Source organism: Phaeoacremonium minimum (genome assembly GCF_000392275.1).
Source record: "Phaeoacremonium minimum UCRPA7 unplaced genomic scaffold PA7_03_scaffold_560, whole genome shotgun sequence".
In the NCBI taxonomy this organism is placed as follows: domain Eukaryota; kingdom Fungi; phylum Ascomycota; class Sordariomycetes; order Togniniales; family Togniniaceae; genus Phaeoacremonium; species Phaeoacremonium minimum.
This window is the reverse complement of record NW_006921462.1, coordinates 56,974-76,206: the sequence shown is the minus strand read 5'-3', so window position 1 is coordinate 76,206 and position 19,233 is coordinate 56,974. Positions and strand designations below refer to the sequence as shown.

The window sequence follows — 19,233 nt, the reverse complement described above, 5'->3', positions numbered from 1 at the left end:
GTAACGCTTTTAACCCAGGGAGGCATTGAACGAAAATACTGTAACTCGCAAGTGAATACGTAACCTCACAACGATAGTCTTGGGTCTTTCTAGTACCAAAATCTAGAAATAACGCCTTAAACGATTGTCATTCCTTCTATTGAATCTTATCAAACTGAAGAGCTCACTAGAGGGCTGAGCGAGTAATTCAATTCGGCACATCTACTATGTAAAATGACTGGTACTGGACAATACGTAGGTGCAGTCAGTGATCGGATCGGCGTGTTCAGTGGCCGTGGCCCCGGGGTGTGCAGCGCCTCAATCGCCCCCCCGACTACCACCACCACCACCGCCAACCGAAACCTTGTCCCAACGTCACGTAGCGCGACTGCAACGCAACGCAACGCACTGCACGGGTTGCACACATTTCGACAACGTTTTGCCTTGCCTCACCTCGCCTCAAACCCGGAGCAGCCTGCAAGCCTATCGCACGGCGAATAAAAGAAGACATACGCAACAACCACGTCGCCTGGATATCCCAACGCATCGCAAGAGCTCAGCAAGCGTCTGCTCTTCATCCACTACCCACCCATACTCTGCGTGCTATCTAGCTAGTGCCATTTCCGTCCTGCCTGCTACTCCTCACACCGAACCTCGACACATCACCATCTATCCGAACCGCGCCGACGGCATCCCTAGACGGTGCCTACGCTTTCTACCATGGCGAGCAACAGGAATTATGACTTTTTGGTAGGCAACTCCGTCCTATAATCCCGAGGTCTCATTTGCCCCCTGGGATGAGGCATATCGCCTCCCCCGTGCTGCACCTCGTTGGATGAGACCGGCCGGCTGACCTGATGGCCCTCGTGGCTCGCAACGACAGATCAAACTGCTCCTGATCGGCGACTCGGGCGTGGGCAAGTCCTGCTGCCTGCTGCGCTTCAGCGAGGACTCGTTCACCCCGTCGTTCATCACAACCATCGGCATCGACTTCAAGATCCGGACCATCGAGCTCGATGGCAAGCGCGTGAAGCTGCAGATCTGGGACACGGCTGGCCAGGAGCGCTTCCGCACCATCACGACCGCCTACTACCGCGGTGCGATGGGCATCCTGCTGGTGTACGACGTCACCGACGAGCGGTCATTTAACAGTATGTTTTCCCTCATATACTAGAGAGGCGCCGGGGAGGGAAGGATGAGCGGCAAAACGAGGACCTGAAATGGAAGTACTGACGCCGAAATTCACAGACATCCGGACGTGGTTCGCAAACGTAGAGCAGCACGCCACAGAAGGCGTCAACAAGATCCTGATCGGCAACAAGTGCGACTGGGAGGAGAAGCGGGTGGTGACGACGGAGCAGGGCCAGGCGCTCGCCGACGAGCTGGGCATCCCCTTCCTCGAGGTCTCGGCGAAGAGCAACATCAACATCGACAAGGCCTTCTACAGCCTGGCGGCGGACATCAAGAAGCGCATCATCGACACGTCCAAGAACGAGCAGGCGCCCGCCTCGGGCGTCAACGTCGGCAGCCAGAGCGGCGCCGGCGGTGGAGGCAAGTGCTGCTAGAGGATAGGCGGATGTCGACTGGGGAGGAAGACAGGCTATAGACGGTGATCGGACAGCGAAGGAAATCACCAGCTCAGATACGGACAGGTTCAGCCAAAGCGGTGTCCATAAAGACTGGTTTGTAAAGAGCCGATGGGATCAGCCCGCCCTGCATAATATCACGCACAGGGATCTGGAGGAGGAAGAGAAGGCCCATCACCCACGCTTGTTTCTTGTTGCTTCGTAGAAAGAGAGCAGAGGAGGCCCCTGGGGTGGACAGTGCAATGCAAATACTGGGGTCCAGGAGTTTGGTTTGAAATCTGGGTTCTAATACATCTTTTCTTCAATGTCCCTGTCGGTTTTTGTTTTGTTCACGTTGTTACTCTGCATTAGACCCTACGGATTTCTACTCTAGGAGATAGGGGCAAACCGGAGCGGGTAGGGTCTACGAAATGTATGTATATCAATGCAGCAAAGTCCGAGTTCCGTCATGTGGATAGATATCTTTTCATTTGGCTGTGTTCACCACAGAGCCGTAGCCTCTGCCTCGACAGTCCATTTGTTCACGTCATCATGCACAGTACGCTTGTGCCAATTCCTCGCAAATCGTCGACTCTCTATCGCGTTCGCAAACGTCAGGAGGTATCGCGGGAATCGCTCCGTCGCGAGCTTCTCCGTCTCCTCGTTACTTTTCTGACCAGAAGTATCCTCCTTCTCTGCGGCAAGAGAGGCCCCGGCTCGTTCAATGTCCCTCGGCCGCTGGGCCTTTTCCTGCTCGCCTGAAACTAGCATCTTGATGGGAATGATGCTATCCGAAGAATCTCGCAGCTTCCAGGCGAGATTGCGACTCTTGCCGTCCTCCTCTATCGCTAGGCGCAAGTCATGCTGACTTAGACCTCCACGGCTCAGGGCAAGGACCACTTTACACTCCGTGGTAGGTCCAGCCCCTGACTCCTGGAAGATATCTCGGATGTTGGACTTGGCCCAGGCCTCGCGGACAAAGTCAGAGTTCCATAGGCGTAAGGCGAGATCCACATCGACGGAGGGGGGGACAAGCGTGAAGGCCCGCAAGGCCTCCTCATCTTCCGGACTTGCTTCCGGATAAGGGGAATTCAGTCCTCCTCTGTCGGACTTGCCGAGTCCGGAGAACATGGCTCGTTTAGATAATGCGTGTAGATAATTAACCCTTTCCCTGTAGTCCAACGCGGCAGGTTTCGAGTGAAAGAAGAGAAAGTACTGGCCGAGAGGTTGGTACGTAGCTGGATCATGGACTTGGACGACTACATGGTATCAGCGACGGTGGCTTGACACTTGAAGCTCAGAGGAGTCCACATACCTTTCATTAGACCATTCGACCATCCCTCTAGATGCTGGCCCTGTGGAGCGATCCGATGAAAGTCACTCTCCTGCAAATTGGGGCTCACGGAAGACAGCACGAGGACGGTCGAATGGGAGCCATATTCGCGGATTTTGGGTGCCGTCTCTGGCAATATTCCCTCTTCCACGGCCCAATTCCGAAAGTGATTCCGTATTGAGATACTAATTGTATTTTCGGATGAGAAGTCATCCACGTATTCTCGTTCGGCAGCATTGTTTTTGTCGTCCTGGACATTCTCGCCTGGACGGCGAGCGAGTCTCGTCACTCTTCGCTTGTGTGTCATGTCTTTCGAAGCCGTCGACTCTTCGCCCGGGAAGAGCTGCTCAAATATAGATGTTCCAGCGGTGTCATCTCCATGTGGAAGTCGAGGATGCGTCGCTGGTACTATGGGATCGCCTCTCTTTCCCTGACGAGCGGGCGAGATCGCCTTGGGGAGATCGAATTGCTGGGAAGGTTCCTCATTGCTGGTAGGCTTCCTCTCGAAAAGCTGTGCAAATATTGAAGGCTCTTCCAGTCTCTTATCCGATGTCTCGAGCTTGCCGGGTCCCCGTCTCTTTGTCGGCAATCGCGCAGGACCTTTCGAGGTATGGTTGTGCGTTGCAATAGCGCTGTTGGACTTTCCCCGGTTCTGAGAATAGTCACGGCGCGCAGTGAGATAGACGCATGATGTGGTTCCGCATCTCGAGAATTGCGCCCGTGATAGCGTCAATCCTGTCCGGTGCATTAAGGCGGATCGCTGCTATAATCGAGACATTCGATTCGAGGTTGCTTCTGGCGCTGTAGAGTCAAAAGGTGGTGGTGGAACGGGCAGTTGCGGCTCAGCGATCTGAAGAACCGGGTATCTACCTAGTGTGGGTCTAACTGCCAAAAAAAGTTTACTGTGGTCCCTGTCAGGTACTCTTTTCCCCATGGTTATATATCGTTTAATACAAGATACCCGACTCACCAGTGTTACTTGGCCGTTCAAGCATATAAAATTGGGAAAGCTCTGGACGGGAGGAATTTCCATAATTCGAATATGAGGACTCGCAAACGGACATCGACCTCAAATTCACTCCGTCACTCAAAATATTAATCTCAGAATGAAGTCGGTAGAGGTCAAGGTCCGGCCGCTTCCCACCCCCTCAGACAAGTCTGGGGGCACAATCAAGGCCGCCTCCCGTGTCTACGTGGGCAAAGATGCTATACTAGAGCTCACGGGATCGCTCGAAAGCGGGAAGCCCTGTTCCATTGAGAAGATTGTCGATGGCCAATCTATACAAAAAGAGGCCACGCTCTGGGTTGCCCAGGATCCCAAGTTGGGCCGGGGTGTCGTTCAGATGAGCAAATTCTTTCAGGAAGCATGCAGCCTCAAGCTCGGTGATGTGGTCAAGGTCATTTCCTCGAATGGAACCTCCGTTCCTGATGCCACAGAGGTAATACTCGAAGATGTCACGACCGAGATGGCAGCGATCGATTCCAGTGATCGGCATCACTGGGAGTGGCATCTTGAAGGCTGCCTCAAGGTGGCCGAAGACGTCTTCCCCGGGCTGATGCTCAAGAATATATATCAGCGCGACCAGACGAGAAATTTCAGAGTCGTCTCCGTCAACGGTCAACCAAATTGCAACGCCCGCTTCCATCTCGGCAAAACGCAGGTTCGCTTGGCTCAGAAAGGGGCCGAGCAGCACCAAGATGCTATCCCATCCCACCCAAAGCACTTGCAGCTCGCTGTAATGCCCGAACTTGCGCAACAAATGGAAGAAATCAACGATTTCTTTTTTGACTTTCAAGGGCCACTTCCTTACGCAGGTGAAAGCATATCATGCGGCCTGATTATCGATGGTGGGCGTGGTACTGGCAAAACGATGCTGCTCAAGCAGATTGCCGAGACTGGATGGGGCACTGTTCATCAAATACAGCCAGCGGACAAACTATCATCTATACAGGAATCATTCCAAAAGGCATTTGACCATCGACCAAGTCTCATTATGATCGACAACTTCGAACGGCTCGTCGACAAGGATCGCAGTAACCGCAATGCTGTCATTCAAACCATCGGTAGTTGGTTGGATACATTATCCAGGGAAGCTGTCCAGAAACAACAGCTGCCAGAAGTAGTTGTCATCGCTACCTGTCAAGATCACATAACAGATATACCGTCTGAGCTGCTCGAGATGGGGCGGTTCGGCACAATTATTACGTTGCCATATCCGGACCTGGATCGTCGCAGGGCTATCCTCTCATCTTTCAATCCTCATATCGACCCAGCCGAGAAGGAGGAGCTACTCAGCAGCTTAAGTGAAAGGACTCACGCATACAATGGCACAGATCTGCAAAAAGTTGTGATGATCTCGACAAATAGGTGGTCACGTCGGCTCCGAAAAGATGGCAATGTTAGCCCAGAAGATTACTCACGTTTATATGTTCCCGCGGAATACTTTACTGAGACTCTGACAAATGTCCAACCAGCAGCTATGCACGATATAAGCCTGAAGCCGCCACCAGTTCACTGGAATGACATTGGCGGCCAGGATGAGGTCAAGGAGGCTCTCCAGCTTGCTGTCGTCTTAGCCACCGAGCCGAAGGAAACCCTAAAGGAATATGTCAGCAATCCACCCACGGGAGTTCTTCTATACGGCCCTCCTGGATGCTCCAAGACCATGGCTGCACAAGCGTTGGCGACAGAGTCTGGGCTCAACTTCTTCGCTGTAAAGGGAGCTGAGCTTCTTAATATGTACGTAGGCGAATCCGAGCGAGCGATCCGTCGTCTCTTTCAACGCGCGCGGGATGCCGCACCGAGCATAATCTTCTTTGATGAGATCGACTCGATAGGCGGGCAACGGCAAGGTTTTGGCGGTGGCAATACCTCGGCTGCTAGTGGCAGCGGTCTCAATGTGCTCACTACGCTGCTCAATGAAATGCAGGGCTTCGAGTTGACGCAGGGCGTCTTAGTGATAGCGGCGACAAATCGGCCACAGGCTCTGGATCCAGCGCTATTGCGGGCTGGCCGTTTTGACATACGGGTTTATGTGTCACCACCTAATACTGCTGCCCGTGAGGCTATCTTCCGCGGAGAGGCGGCACGCAGGAAGATGGACGTTGACGCTATAGCACTGGCGGAGCTCACAGAGGGACATTCAGGTGCCGAGATTATGAGGATCTGTCAAGCCGCTGGAATAGCGGCATATCGCCGCAAGTATCCGGACGGAAGTAGGAAGACAAAGGATGCTCCTGCCCAGGAGGTCCTTATTGGCATGGATGATATGATGAACGCGATCCAGCAGGAGGCGAAACTCATTACACGAGAGATGGTCCAGGCGTACAGAGATTGGGAGAAACGGTTTAAGAATTAATACAGGATAGAACTAGTCTCGTGACTATGGCAGAGGACGGCAATTATATGAACGACTTCATGAAGGTCGACTAGGAACATGCGGAGCTCATTACGCGAGAGTTGGCTAGGAATTATGAATAGTGGGAGAACCGGTATGGAAACCAATAGAGTGGATAGAATTAAACGTTGATATCATGAAGAACTTATCTCGATATGGTCATGAAATGGTTACTTGCATTATTCACGTGTAAGTCTGACTCTTCAACAGAGTGATCTATCGACAAGATGCCCGATGACTCCGGGACTACAAACACGGATCCTTCTGATGCTGGAGTTCATGGTCGTGAATCGAGTCGTGGCCACGAGCACCTGCAAAGCGCGACACTATACATCAGGGGTATAATCCTACGTAGTCGTAATGGGCATCATCCTCTAATGCCGTACTCCCAATAATTCTTGATCTTCACCATTGACGGAGGTTTATGACGGATCCTTCAAACTGTCCGTGGCTATTGAGTTGGTAACACGTCAGTATGTCGTAGAGCTATGAGAGGTATCGTCAGACACCCACCCTCAAGATGAAAAAGAACATTGGACTGGTAGTTCTTGAACATTTGGGCAACCAACTCGATGTTCATGTTTTGAATGTTGATCTCCTAGAAATGGTGAAACCAAGTTAAAGATGGACGCAAGTGTGTTACTGGGGTCTCTTACCTGTAGTGCCTTGTTCATCACCACAATCGATTCGTTTAGTTTCTCCTGCATGAATGTGTCAACATGGGGCCTGGAAACACGATGGGCACAAACACCAAACCAAACATACCACGTTCGTGATGATGCGGGAAAGCAGCAGATTCTGCTGATGTTCATGCGGACTCTCCTGATGACAACATTAGCAGGGGAATTCAACCTAGGGCTGGTACTCTGATTTACCATATTGTTGATCTGCTTGTTGTTGTCGAGTTGGTTTTATTTTCAAAGGTCTCAGTTATTGTTGCGGCGGTACCCCGCCAAAAGCTCGCCCACAGGAATCGCGCTTCCAGCAAGTATCTACCGCGTCTACCGGGACTAAGCCGCCATGCATCAGCCGTACCTTAAGTGGGCGGTATTGAGTGGCACAATAGCTACCTCCCAGCCATGTGGTGATCCTGGTTCGAGCACGTTCGTCGTTCGAAGCTCTCCAACTTTGGCACCAAATCCGCAAACGAGAGTGTCTTCACTTTATCATCTCGCAATCATGTCAAAGAACACAGACATGTCAAAGGAGGAGTCGCAGGCGGCGCATTTGGCCCTGATCGAGCAGCTCGATGTGCACTCGATCCACAAGACCTTTCGCAACGCACATTGGCGGCCCAACCAGCGACGCAACAAGAACATCAAGACGATCCTCGGCGACGCCTCGCGCAAAGAGGCCTCAGTGATTGCCACGCCTCAGGACGACAGCGGCGCGGTCACCCCTGCCAACGACCCCAATGATTCCGGCCTGTCCACCAGCGGCACCAGCACGCCGGCCGTCTCTTCGGCCAGGGGCAACGAGAGCCTCCAGCCAAACCTCGCCCAGGCCTCGCGTAGCCTCTCGAAGCTGGTGCTGGAAAAGAGCTTGCGGCCGGCGAACGGTGGCGGCTTGTCATCAGCGCCGAGTGCGACGTACACAAACATTGAAAGCGCTCCATCGTTGGCGCCAATGAAGCGCTACTGCGACATCACTGGCCTGCCGGCACCATACACAGACCCGAAGACCAGATTACGCTATCACAACAAGGAGGTCTTTGGCATGATCCGAACCTTCCCTCAGGGCGTTGCGGAGCAGTTCTTAGAGGCTAGAGGAGCACACACGGTGCTGAAGTAAGATTTCAGCATCGGAAGATGGGAGCGATTTTACGTTCAGACAATGTTATTGTACATTCAGGCAAGGCGTTACTGGATATAGGGGGTTTGCGGCTTTAGGCATTCGTGGAGATTTGTGGTATGGATGCGGATAGGGAAAAGGATATTCTTGGTCTCACGACCGCACATCACCTCTATACAACACGAGCAATGAATGTGTAAGACCAACAAAGTCAAACCTCGACTATGCACCCGCAACCTCTCGGCAGCGGGAGATAAGTTGACGCTCCGGCTTAATCGTGATCCCTTTGTTCTCTGCCGGAAAGCGACTGATCACCGAGCACCGTATGGAGAGGACGAAAGCTCAGTTACCGTAGCATAGAGCTAGGTCGTCGTGGCAATGGAAGGCAACTTGAAAAAGTGAAAAGTACCCGTCATACCTACCTGCTGTTCCTTTGCTGAATCCAACTGACCCTCAATAATTGATAAAATCGTGACAAACTGCACTCATCTTGCTGAGAGGCAACCTCTGAGTCCACTGGCTAGCATTAGGTGGCGCTCTCGTGAGGCTATCGTGCAATCATTCTTCTCATTGTGGTTCAGGTGTTGGAATGGAGAGCAAATGGATCCTCAAAATTTTGGTCAGGTCCCCTAGGTAAGCTTCTGCCCTAAGGAAACGTCGCCCCAGGGGCCAATCACAGCGCTCTGGACCGTCCTGATTCGCGTTCTCTAGGGACGGGAAGCACGGGCGGCTGACTTTGATGCTTGGCTGCAAGGACAATCGAGACCCCTGTCTGCGTGTCTCATTGCCAATTTGCTCCCTATTGAAAACACCTTGCCAATAATTAAATCTGGTCGCTGTCCAAAACCACCACTTTAAGTTCCTCTTTGTTGAAAGCCTTCAAAGACGCAAAAGACCACAATCGCGAACCTTCGCCCTATATACTCATTGTCGCCAAAATGTCTATGTGGCTATCGGATTCCCAGAGTAAGTCTCGAGATTAGCCAACGCGCGTCGCAGAGCAATCTGCGTTCGGCGCAAAGCACACGACCTTCAACATGGCTCAAACCTGCTAACAAACTTGTAGAAATCGGGGTTGCCTTCTGCTCCGGCGGTGTGTAAATGAACTTCAACTTCGTTCCGCGACCTTTTCAAGGCTAATCGTCAATCCTGAATGCAGGAGGCTTCTTCCTAATCGGAGGCGTGATGCTGTTCTTCGATAGAGCTATGTACGGGTCCACCCCCTTTCCTTGTACAAGTAGATAGGAGCTGACAATGCGTCCAACAGGCTCGCAATGGGCAACGTGCGTACTAAAACTTCGAGAGATGCCTTGCATGGCAACTGACCGAGCACCCAGATTCTCTTCCTAATCGGCCTGACGATAATTATCGGACCGCAGAAAACCCTCCTTTTCTTCGCAAGGAAACAGAAAGCAAAGGGCACGGCAGCCTTCTTCGCCGGCCTAATTCTTATCCTCCTGAGGTGGCCCCTTATAGGATTCTGCGTCGAGCTATACGGAATCGTGATCCTCTTTGGCGATTTCCTGGGTACCATTGCTGGGTTTGCACGAAACATTCCCGTGATTGGCCCCTATATTGGTGTTGCTGTCGACCGGTCTGGGCTGGGACGACGGAATGCTGAGCTTCCTGTATGAATCGCCTTCGTCCGAGGAGTTTACAGTAGAACGGGCCAAGTTGGTTTCATAGAGAGCCGGTTGGTTTTCGCCGCGACCCGCGGCGTGATGATATGTACGAGGAATAGACGGTCTCAGGCATTTGGCGTTGTTGGCAACAGATACCCACATCCAGCCCGGGGACCGCGGCCATCATGTAAAATTATTACAGCCTTGAATGGGGAATATGCTGAACCTTCCGGCGTCACGATAGGGACAGATAGGTCCTAAGGATAATGATAGAAGAGTGCAAGTTCTCAGGAACAACAAGATGAGATGCGCGGGAATTGTCGTCACGTAACGACCATTTATAGCTTGCCTATGCAGAATGCTTGCTGAGCGTGAGCTCTCTGCCAAGCGAAAAGGAAAATTCCTGCTACCAAAAAAAGGAGTCCTCCACGCCGTTCTATGGGCTCGTATGGGCTTGCCATATTCTTTCACTTGCAATATTCGTAACCTCGTAGCCTCCGCTGACGTCCTCGAACGTGTACAATCTTATCCCAGGCCGGCGGAATCTGCGCCCAGTCTCTAGTAGCCGACCTTGATGAGGTAGTCTGCCAGCGCCTCGACGGTCTGTGTTGCATTTCCGGCTTGCACGTTCTCGCCGTAGTGTCCCACCAAGATGGCCTGCTTCGTCTTGACGACAGCGATACCGGTCTTACCCTGTTCAAGAGGAACAAAACCTCGTCAGCACTCCCAGTCAGGCAGCATTCAAAGAAACCAGTGCGGGACTGTATCCGTACCTGTCGTGCGTAGACACTCCGCTCCTCAATGCGGGTGACGACATACCGCTCTCCAGCAACGTGAATTCCCTCGGCGTGAGCCTTGTCGACGGCATCACCAGTGCTGTTCAGGATGTTGACGAGGTTCTTCATCTCGGCCGGTTGGAGCTACGGAGACAGTCGGTCAGTGATCTAGCGTGCAACGTATAGAATCTCTCCTGCAAGCCTCCGAGACCATTCCATGTGATCCAACATCTTTTATCAACGGACGCCGCAGGAGGGCGAGGAGGATATGGCGGGGTATTACCGTGAAGCCGGCGGATGAGGCCCAGGTGCTGTCGCCGGCAGCGCTGATGATGGCGGCCTTGTCAATGTGGCCGGTGCCGACGAGGCTTTGCGAACAAGAGTTAGTCTAGCGTCCATGTTGATCGAGCCTTGCGGTTGTGATGTGTCGTTACCTGGAGTCAACATAAGCTGTGACACAATTAGCTTCATCTCCTTCCCGACGACGACGACAACGGGTAGTGGGGTGGGGTCATGATGTAGCAAGCAGAGGGGAATGACAAACCTTGCCACGACATTGCGACGAGTTATTCTGATCGAGTTCTGTGACAAAAGAAGCTGAATAGGACGATTATAGCAAGTTTCGGTTCTCGAGTTTTTGTTTATTATTTTTAGGAGGGGGAGAAGGTGGGAGATCGTCAAAGGAGAAGCTGTTTGGTCGGGTTGGGCGAGTAAGTGGATAGGTGGATGCTTCTCTTGGATCCCGCCGCCGCCTGAGCACGGTCAACGGATTTCTTTACCGCAAGCGAGATAAAATTGAGATAAGTACATAACGAACTAGCTGCGCGTTAAGGCACATTAGTGTTAGACCGGCATCTCCATCCCATGTCGGGTAGCCAGGATCTACAACACAATTTGCACGTTCTCCAGGTAACAACTATCTCGCTTTCCAACAAGGTGATGCCATCTTTTGATAGTTCTCGCTATGCAGGCTTCAGGATACATGTTTACTCATTTTTAGCTATTCGATAAAAAAGATTGTATCTCACCCGCCCACCAAGGCAACAGCAATACCATATCAGGCCACAGCATGATTGTTATTATGCGACCGTGTTTCGGCCGCTCAAGAAACCTGACTGCCCCGCTATTGACGTGATATGGTGGGGTTATTCAAACCATAACGCTCTGAGTCGACAGGCTTTCCGCTGGCTGTCTTATAAAGCTAGTTGGGAATCGATCCCTTAACATAACACCTCCGCCAGGGTAATAAAACATTATTCCAGCGAGTTGAGCATACCAGAAACCAGGGTTGAGAATACCTGATTGGGGCTTCAAAGATTCTATTTATTTCTATAGCCCCGCTGGTCTTGACAAAGGACGCCACTTCCTTGTCTGAAAAGTCACGATTTCCACTCAGAAATAACAAATATTACCCCGGCGGAGGTGTAGGTGGCTGGAAGATAGGCATATGTTGTCAAATTTCCATTGTACTCACTATGCTTACTGCTTTTGTAATAAGTCTAGAGCATATTGTAACATTATATCCTTGAAATATCTACCTGCCCTTACATGATAAAGTTGTGATTGTTTCTTGTTATGATCAGAGTGAGTTAGCGACTTAGGTTCCTCCACACCGTTTCTTCACATTACTGAGTATTCTTGAAGTGATTCACATGCTGCGGAAGCTGGGAGGATCTATTGATGTACTGCCCTTTTTTTATTTTTATTATTATTATTTTTCTAATAACAATATATGGTAGCTTTCAGCTCGCCGTCAAAGGGTCTCCTCTCAATTTTAGAATCAATAGATAAGAGGAGAGACTGGGCATAAATGACCACGGACCAGAAGGAGGTTAACCTCCTCCCTAAACTCCAGGATACATCTGCCGGTCTCACACGTGGCAGATGTCTGGAAGATGATCTGGAAGCCCAGACACTGCTTCCACGAACCACAAGATACGCATCCATAGATAAGAGCGAATGGATAAACGTCCATCGAAGCGATCATGATCCGAGTTCGGTTATTTAGACGATACAATGCTCAAGCAAGAAATCTGCGATCGCATGAACTGTGGCTCGTCATGGCTGAGAAGGAGAAGTAGGGGCTCACACGGAGATCTCCCAACCAGAGGAACCCTGAGCGTGGTCGACACTGATCATTCTTCTGGAATATTGAGAAGGACTTGCGCCATATTTACCAGCCGCTAAGGCGAATGGCCAGATTCAAGCGGTTAAACTCTTCGGACAACTTCAGACCCGATCACTGGCCCGCAAAATGTTGCTCCTTCATCCCTTCATCCCTTCGAAGAACAATTCCTTTGTCTCTCGCAAGACTTCATTCTAGTGAGGCAAAAGATAGGAGACTGTCAGGGAGGTAAGGGTTTGAGCGATTTGCAATCGTGAGACGTGACACTTGGAGGGTCCTATACCCGTTCTGGCACAATGAAACCGACGCCTTGGCACCGCCAACACACAAGCTGTGATAACAAAGCTGAGCACGGTGGTTTTTCTTCACATTGAAGAGTATTCCTTCGACCATGGCAATGAACGTTGTTTCCCTAAGGGTGAAATTGCTGAATGATAAGACTTGCAATACGCATTGGGGCCACGAAGACTCTGTTAATTACAAAAAGTCCATCAACTTCTATAAGGGTAGTAATATCCTGTTGATGTCAACAATTCTCGTCATCCTCGACGTAGCTATGTTATATGTGAAGCTGTCAGCTGCGAGGCGAGACACATCCTAGCGAAGCCTCATCCCTCAAACATATGCAGGGGACAGTCCAGAAAGTGTGGCGGAACCTGAGGATAGCAATTTGCTGCAGGTGGCTTGTGGGTGTGCTGGACGCAGGTACACGCGGCAATGCAACCCATGCGGCAGCCGTCCGGGCACGGGAAAATAGAAGCGCGAGGGTCCCGGAAATTCCAAGATTGCAACCGAAATGGATACAGAGAGGAATGGTATGAAGCCAGCACAAGTTGAGACGTCGCCAGCCGTTCAAAAAGATCAAAAGAATTGCCATGGATCCTCTTATCAACAAATGCAGTCCCGCATTCTGAGTGGTCAGCCATCGATGGATCTTCACCTCCTGTATGATGGTGTCATTAGCCAGCATGACCACTAAGGCTACAGCCTCAAGACTTCTTCAACGACGCTCATATCTGGAATTGACTTCGGCTATTGTGGATTAAAATGCTCTCGTATATCTCGCAAGTTATCCTCGACTCGGTGAACCTGATAGCAAATACCGAGGTGCCATTTGTGACCGGGGGCTTCCTGGTTAGGGCCGTTACAGTTTGAACATTTGACGAAAGGAGTAGTTAGTCTTCTGCACCTCTACATCTGTTCGCTGGTGCCGAGAACCTGTGCCTCTACTTTGGCGAAATATGCAGGCCGACCCGAAGGCTGCCCTAATTTGAAATCCAGCACCAGGCGAGAGCGATTTCCTGGATTCCAAACTGTCCTAGCCATTGAGCCTATTAGGAGTTGTTCGACGGATTACGCAAATACACAATTCCGGTGGCGTGCCTACCGAATCTGAGGCTCTTGTCCGTAAATTATGCTGGCCGCCTGACCCGAGCTGGCTGACGTCTTGTCTTCGGGACTTGAAACCTCAAACTGGCCCCGCTAACGCCATCGCGCCAGATCGTGGAGTGTTCCTCAGTCCTCTTCATCAGCCCATGACAGGGGTCGCGACAACCCGTCAAGCCACCTAGGCCACCTGTTCAGGATCCTCAGTAGTCATCCCCTGTCTCGTCAGGAGCCCCTGGGGGGGACCTATGGGGCCGTTACCCTTGTTGCTGATCAACCTGCTCAAAATAACCGTCCCATCAATCTCAAACAACTCACACGAGATAGAGGGCGATAACGCCTCGCTGCTGGGCTCTGAGATGATCCCGCTCGAGTGACGGCTTCAGATGTCCAGAGGCAAAACTGAAGGCTGAAGAGAATATGTAAGGCGTCATTTCCCGTATGTGTTCTCAGAGGAGGCTTTTTCGTTCTGGTTGGTCTAGCGGACCTTCCAGCTGCTCTCCTCCCATTCCCTCGTTAATTGCTCTCTCATCTTGGATCTATCTCCTGCGATCCATACGGTCCACTCATGCTGGCGCTGTTTCCCTGGCATCATTATCTCGAAACCAAAACCCCGCACTGCCAGGGCATATTCGCCGCCTCCACCGCGGAAGCATTGGACGAAGTGGTATTGCGTCCGGCATTAGCGGCCAAGGTATTCGGACCAGGACCAAGGAAGACCAGGCCAGGAAGGTTAAGTTGGTTTGGTCGGTCAGTTAGTTGCAGGTCAGGATGGCAGTCAACCGTCCCAGTTCCAGATCTGCTGGTGCGAGGGGGTTGCAGGGTGGTGGGCAACATGCAGACGGCCTTACAGCGCACGGCCCTGTTGATGCTTCCTTCGCTGGTGGACCAGGCCCTGTATCAGGTCCTGCCCTGCAATCTTCAAACAGAGGAGCACTGGCTAGTAGGCATCTTCTTCATAATCCTGACATTCCCGCCCATCATATTTTTCCTGGAGGAAGAAACCCATACCTCGATCGTCCTCTGCCTCCTCCACCTCCTCCAAAAACACCATCCGCCGCCATGTCTGCCAGACCAAGCACGTCCGGCGGCCCAAAGGCCTCGGCGCCGTCGTCTAAATTCGATAGGAGGATGTCTAAGGACGATATGTTCTTCACCAGCAAAGCCCCCAGGGAAAGGACGAACTTCGACAAGAGGATATCTAGGGACGACATGTACATCAGAAGCCAGATGGCTTCAATGGCACAGTTTCATATTCCAGCTCGCGGGCAACTTCTCACGCCTGTACATAGCCCAGACTCAGAGCCTCAGTTTCAAGCTTCTGTCCCGGTCCGGGTCGCTACTCCAGAATCATTGACTTCAGGCGAGATCCAGATTGGCATGGCGCTGGGCAGTCCGTCTCATCCTCCAGCGTCTTACACAAGCTGGCAGCCGCAAGTTCCCTCTAGTAGTAATCTGTCTGCGGTTCCAGAGGTTGTGACTACACCGGCACCAGAGCAACCAACCCTGCAGAGGACGAAGACAGGCAGACGGAAGCTCTTTGGCGGGCTATTTGGTGGACGAAAACATGCAGAGCCTGTTAAACAAGCCGAGCCGAGAGAATATGCCAGCCCACAGGGTTCTGCGATGGCCTCACCAGCAGGAACACCTGGAATTGCAGATAGTCGAACCCCAACGAGAAGCAACACTATTGCAGACCGCAAGGCGCCTAAATACAAACCCATCATAATTCGATCTAATACAGAACCATTCAAGGCGGAAAGCCCAGCGGTCGAGACTCGGAGTCAGCGGACGCAAGATCCCACGCCTCTCCAGCCATCAGTGCGCCGGCCAGCAGCCCAAGCAGACCTACTACGCCCGCCTATGCCATCAACCATGTCTTCGAGCAGCCGGAATTTCCTAGATGTAGAAATTCCAGACATCAAGATGGAGCGGTATAGTGTCATGTTCGGGAACCTCCTTAATCAGCCACAACCAGCATCGTCCCTCTTGGCAAGGCGGCAAGCAACCCTGGATAAGTTGAAAAGCATCAATGATAGAATCATGCATGAGGAGGAGGACAAATCTAAAACCAGACAGCGGCGCGCGACCTCTCCACAGCCGACGAAGTCACCTGCCTTTACACTCTTTCCAGCAACTCCATCTGGTCGAACACACCTGAATCCGCCTACGCCCCGGAAGCTGTCTCCTCGCATGCGTTCCAATACCTCACCAGCATTGCTGCCATCACCTTCAAAGCCAAGCTTTGATCTCGATCAGTCCAGAGTGGAGGGCTCCAGAGGAAGGACACTGGTTGCACCAACGCCTCGGCCAAGTGAGCAACGTAACGTGTCTAAGACAAGACGTCGTGACGACGCTACTAATCAGTCACCAAACCATGGGTTTTATTTCAATCAGAATGAGTCAAGCTTGGTCCTAGATTCTCCAACAGAAATGGAAGAGGAAGAAGTAATTGTTTCTAAGCCTTTCCGCCCGGCTATTCAAGAACCTGAATGGGAGATGATTTCGGCTCCATCTTCAACAGCCAGCAGCATGAAGAAATCGCCCTCTTCGGCATCATCCGTGCAGACTCATGTCACGAGACCATCTGTCGATGTTGCAATTGATGAGGCCGATGCAGCCCTGAAAAGTGCGGTCGAGATCTCCATCGCACGACAGATCAGCATCTCACGGCAGCAGAGACAGTTGCTGCGGCCGCTGCAGACGAATGCATCTTCTCTCCAAGCTCGAGGCAGGATGGCCAGCCCAAACAAACCAGGAGTGAGCCCCGTCAATAAGCTCACCAGGGATGAGCGTATTCAGGAGACGAAGTTTTCTACGCCGACTCTTGTCCATCCGAGGGAGACACTAGATTCACAGCTCCAGCAACATCGCAAGAGCGAGCGAATCGTCCTCGAGGCTGCTTGATCGCCGACGTGAACTTCAAATTAATCTTCTACTCAACTACACCTTAGTGTCTTTTATCACTTTTTTTCTCTTGTTCGATTTGGAGCGAGCGAGGTCTGCTTCATGGGTGTTTACTTCTAGAGAACGACATTCTACATTTTCCGGGGTGGCATTGCAGGCGAAAAAATTGTCGGTCTGGGACCTTCGCGCCACCTTCATGATCTCTTTTGTTAGATTAGGCCGAAGAACCTTGACGGTTGGTCAAAATGATACCTCTTGTGCGATACCTTGGGCGGTTTGGGACTAATTGGGTCGGTATAATTGGAGCATCGGAATGGATGTTGAACCTCCATGGGCAAGTCAGATAGACTCTTTCAATGACATATGTTCAAACATGGGTATTATGAAAACCTTGCAGGGCTAGTGTGAGCACACGGGACATTTTGCAACATCTATAGAAACGGCATCATTGACTCGTTCATGCTACCTTTCCGATAAGGGCATAGATGAAGGGGATGAGGGTGTTTCACCATCCCCACCCTCTCGATCTGTCCCATCAACATGTTTCACCGCAGCTAGCCTTTGGGTGTGTGTGGCGAGTGTAAAAAGATCGTCATCTTGAATTATTCTCTAAGGCAAACGTCCGTCAAAAAGCCGTTTTATGTGCGGCAAGGGCTAGTGAACGCAGAGCTGGATATAAAGTCCATTTGGCAAAAATAGGATAAAACGTCCGCATTCAGTTTAAACCAAAGCCTCGACTTTGGCGATGCCTCGCAAATCGAGATCCCACAATAACGCCGCTAGAGGACACCCGCCGCCCTAATTACATGACTACGCAGCAGCTGTTCTGCTTCTTGGCTTGTTCTACAGACAGGGTTAGATAGCAGCTCGTACTAAGGGGCCTTGACACTCACGATAGAACATCTTGCTTTGGGCGCTGAGACCGTCTGACTTGGCGACTAGGTCATCGATCTTCTCACCTCTCTGCAGGACGCTCTCGATTGTCTTGTGTAGTACAATCTTGGTTTCCTATGATAATCTGTTAGTATTTCTTGCTCCTAAATAGCAACATCAACGAAGCGACATACGTCAAGCTCCTTTTGAATCTTCAGGATTGAGTCTGCTTGGTGGGGATCCTGATACTTGTTGATGTAGTCCTTGAGCTCCGGCATGACCACAGTTGGTGAACCTGTTGCCCACGACGACCTCGGGTTCTGTGACAGAAACTCGTCGACCACCTTAGATCTAGAGCACGTGAAGTCAGTATTGACCTTCAGCCATGGGTACCTAGTGGTTGACTGACAGAAGCTGATGCGCAACTAAAGCCGGATATTGGTGGTCTGAGATGATGATGCCCTTGATGCCCTAATTAGCGTCGTCTTCCTGGATGATGGAGCCTGAAATGCCTGGACATACACAAATGCCTTCGGTCCTGCCGTAAGCGTGGAAGGTGTAGTCTATGATACAGTGTCAGCCCACCTTCAATCATAATACCACACTCTCTGATTCGATCTCGGGGTTCTCCAGTCTCGCTGCCAAGTTATGCTGATGCTGATCTCCAATGATGCCGCACTTGAGGCTCAAGTCATGTCGGCGGCAACCTTTGCCAGAGGTGTCGCCCCCGAGATGATCATGCCCGAAATAGACCCAACCATACCTTGTTCTTCAACATCCTGCCTCTGGCCGGGCCTTGTGCGCTCCGCGACCGTCTTCGCGAAGAGAGTCATAAACTCGCCATAGCTGTTACCCCGTATCAGAATCTAGACCCCCCAACTTGTCTGTTACAGCGGGGCCTCGTGGAAGTCTAAGCGTACTTGTTCTTAGTAAATCGAGAGTATGCGCTCAGTTCCTTCTCAGCTACTATCTCGTGGGCAGGTCGGCTCTCGTTTCGGAGGATCTGAGGCGAGATCTGTCAGTCCAAGGGGCGGTCTAGTCCGGTGGTGGAAGGGCGAGTGGATTGAAGGCGGTGGCAGGGACTCACGCCGATGTAATGCAACTTCATGGTGGCGACTCTGTGATTCTATTCTCTCGGAAGGGTGCTATCAATCGGGTCTGTGGAGCTCGGGATGGTAAGTCGCCAGTGATGTAATCGATGTGTTCGCAGTCTGCGGTTCGCTTCTTGTTCGACTGAAAAGGTGGGAGTTTGGAAGGATGCACGTTGCTCGGAGATGTATATCGACCCGGCACTCCTTGCTCCCGCCTGCTCTATCTGGTGGTGGCATGTGCACGTCAATGCCCAGAGGCATCCAATAAGCGGCTCCCTATCCCTCGGCGCCTGGACCACTACGTAACTAGACCTGGGCCTGCGCTGGAGGCAAGCCACATGAGCTTAATGTTAGTGGGAGCCTGTCCCGCCAAAGCCCACTTCCGAT

The 19,233-nt window shown here is 51.6% G+C and overlaps 8 protein-coding genes across 8 annotated transcripts; 4 read left to right on the top strand and 4 right to left on the bottom strand.

Annotated features, from left to right (window-relative positions):
- Positions 1 to 213: 213 nt before the first annotated feature.
- Positions 214 to 1,544, top strand: UCRPA7_7898 (putative gtp-binding protein sas1 protein; the record flags this gene model as incomplete). The annotated part of the gene is made up of 3 exons (XM_007920418.1): positions 214 to 243; positions 863 to 1,130; positions 1,228 to 1,544. 3 exons carry the CDS (start codon positions 214 to 216, stop codon positions 1,542 to 1,544), a joined length of 615 nt encoding a protein of 204 aa, XP_007918609.1.
- A 501-nt stretch (positions 1,545 to 2,045) lies between these two features.
- Positions 2,046 to 2,675, bottom strand: UCRPA7_7897 (hypothetical protein; the record flags this gene model as incomplete). The annotated part of the gene is made up of 1 exon (XM_007920417.1): positions 2,046 to 2,675. One exon carries the CDS (start codon positions 2,673 to 2,675, stop codon positions 2,046 to 2,048), a length of 630 nt encoding a protein of 209 aa, XP_007918608.1.
- Positions 2,676 to 3,983: 1,308 nt separating this feature from the next.
- On the top strand, positions 3,984 to 6,236 carry UCRPA7_7896 (putative aaa family atpase protein; the record flags this gene model as incomplete). The annotated part of the gene is made up of 1 exon (XM_007920416.1): positions 3,984 to 6,236. The coding sequence occupies one exon, from the start codon at positions 3,984 to 3,986 to the stop codon at positions 6,234 to 6,236; it is 2,253 nt and encodes a 750-aa protein (XP_007918607.1).
- Positions 6,237 to 6,697: 461 nt separating this feature from the next.
- Positions 6,698 to 7,153, bottom strand: UCRPA7_7895 (putative dash complex subunit dad4 protein; the record flags this gene model as incomplete). Its single annotated transcript, XM_007920415.1, has 5 exons — positions 6,698 to 6,726; positions 6,789 to 6,873; positions 6,932 to 6,976; positions 7,041 to 7,097; positions 7,151 to 7,153. 5 exons carry the CDS (start codon positions 7,151 to 7,153, stop codon positions 6,698 to 6,700), a joined length of 219 nt encoding a protein of 72 aa, XP_007918606.1.
- A 301-nt stretch (positions 7,154 to 7,454) lies between these two features.
- UCRPA7_7894 (putative yl1 nuclear protein) lies at positions 7,455 to 8,066 on the top strand (the record flags this gene model as incomplete). Its single annotated transcript, XM_007920414.1, has 1 exon — positions 7,455 to 8,066. The coding sequence occupies one exon, from the start codon at positions 7,455 to 7,457 to the stop codon at positions 8,064 to 8,066; it is 612 nt and encodes a 203-aa protein (XP_007918605.1).
- Positions 8,067 to 9,004: 938 nt separating this feature from the next.
- Positions 9,005 to 9,700, top strand: UCRPA7_7893 (putative got1 family protein; the record flags this gene model as incomplete). The annotated part of the gene is made up of 4 exons (XM_007920413.1): positions 9,005 to 9,032; positions 9,226 to 9,274; positions 9,334 to 9,349; positions 9,404 to 9,700. 4 exons carry the CDS (start codon positions 9,005 to 9,007, stop codon positions 9,698 to 9,700), a joined length of 390 nt encoding a protein of 129 aa, XP_007918604.1.
- A 546-nt stretch (positions 9,701 to 10,246) lies between these two features.
- On the bottom strand, positions 10,247 to 10,979 carry UCRPA7_7892 (putative profilin protein; the record flags this gene model as incomplete). The annotated part of the gene is made up of 4 exons (XM_007920412.1): positions 10,247 to 10,381; positions 10,462 to 10,608; positions 10,748 to 10,832; positions 10,960 to 10,979. The coding sequence occupies 4 exons, from the start codon at positions 10,977 to 10,979 to the stop codon at positions 10,247 to 10,249; spliced, it is 387 nt and encodes a 128-aa protein (XP_007918603.1).
- Positions 10,980 to 17,684: 6,705 nt separating this feature from the next.
- Positions 17,685 to 18,863, bottom strand: UCRPA7_7891 (putative snare ykt6 protein; the record flags this gene model as incomplete). Its single annotated transcript, XM_007920411.1, has 8 exons — positions 17,685 to 17,725; positions 17,776 to 17,890; positions 17,950 to 18,106; positions 18,165 to 18,226; positions 18,278 to 18,318; positions 18,519 to 18,601; positions 18,676 to 18,758; positions 18,843 to 18,863. The coding sequence occupies 8 exons, from the start codon at positions 18,861 to 18,863 to the stop codon at positions 17,685 to 17,687; spliced, it is 603 nt and encodes a 200-aa protein (XP_007918602.1).
- Between the last annotated feature and the right edge of the window lie 370 nt (positions 18,864 to 19,233).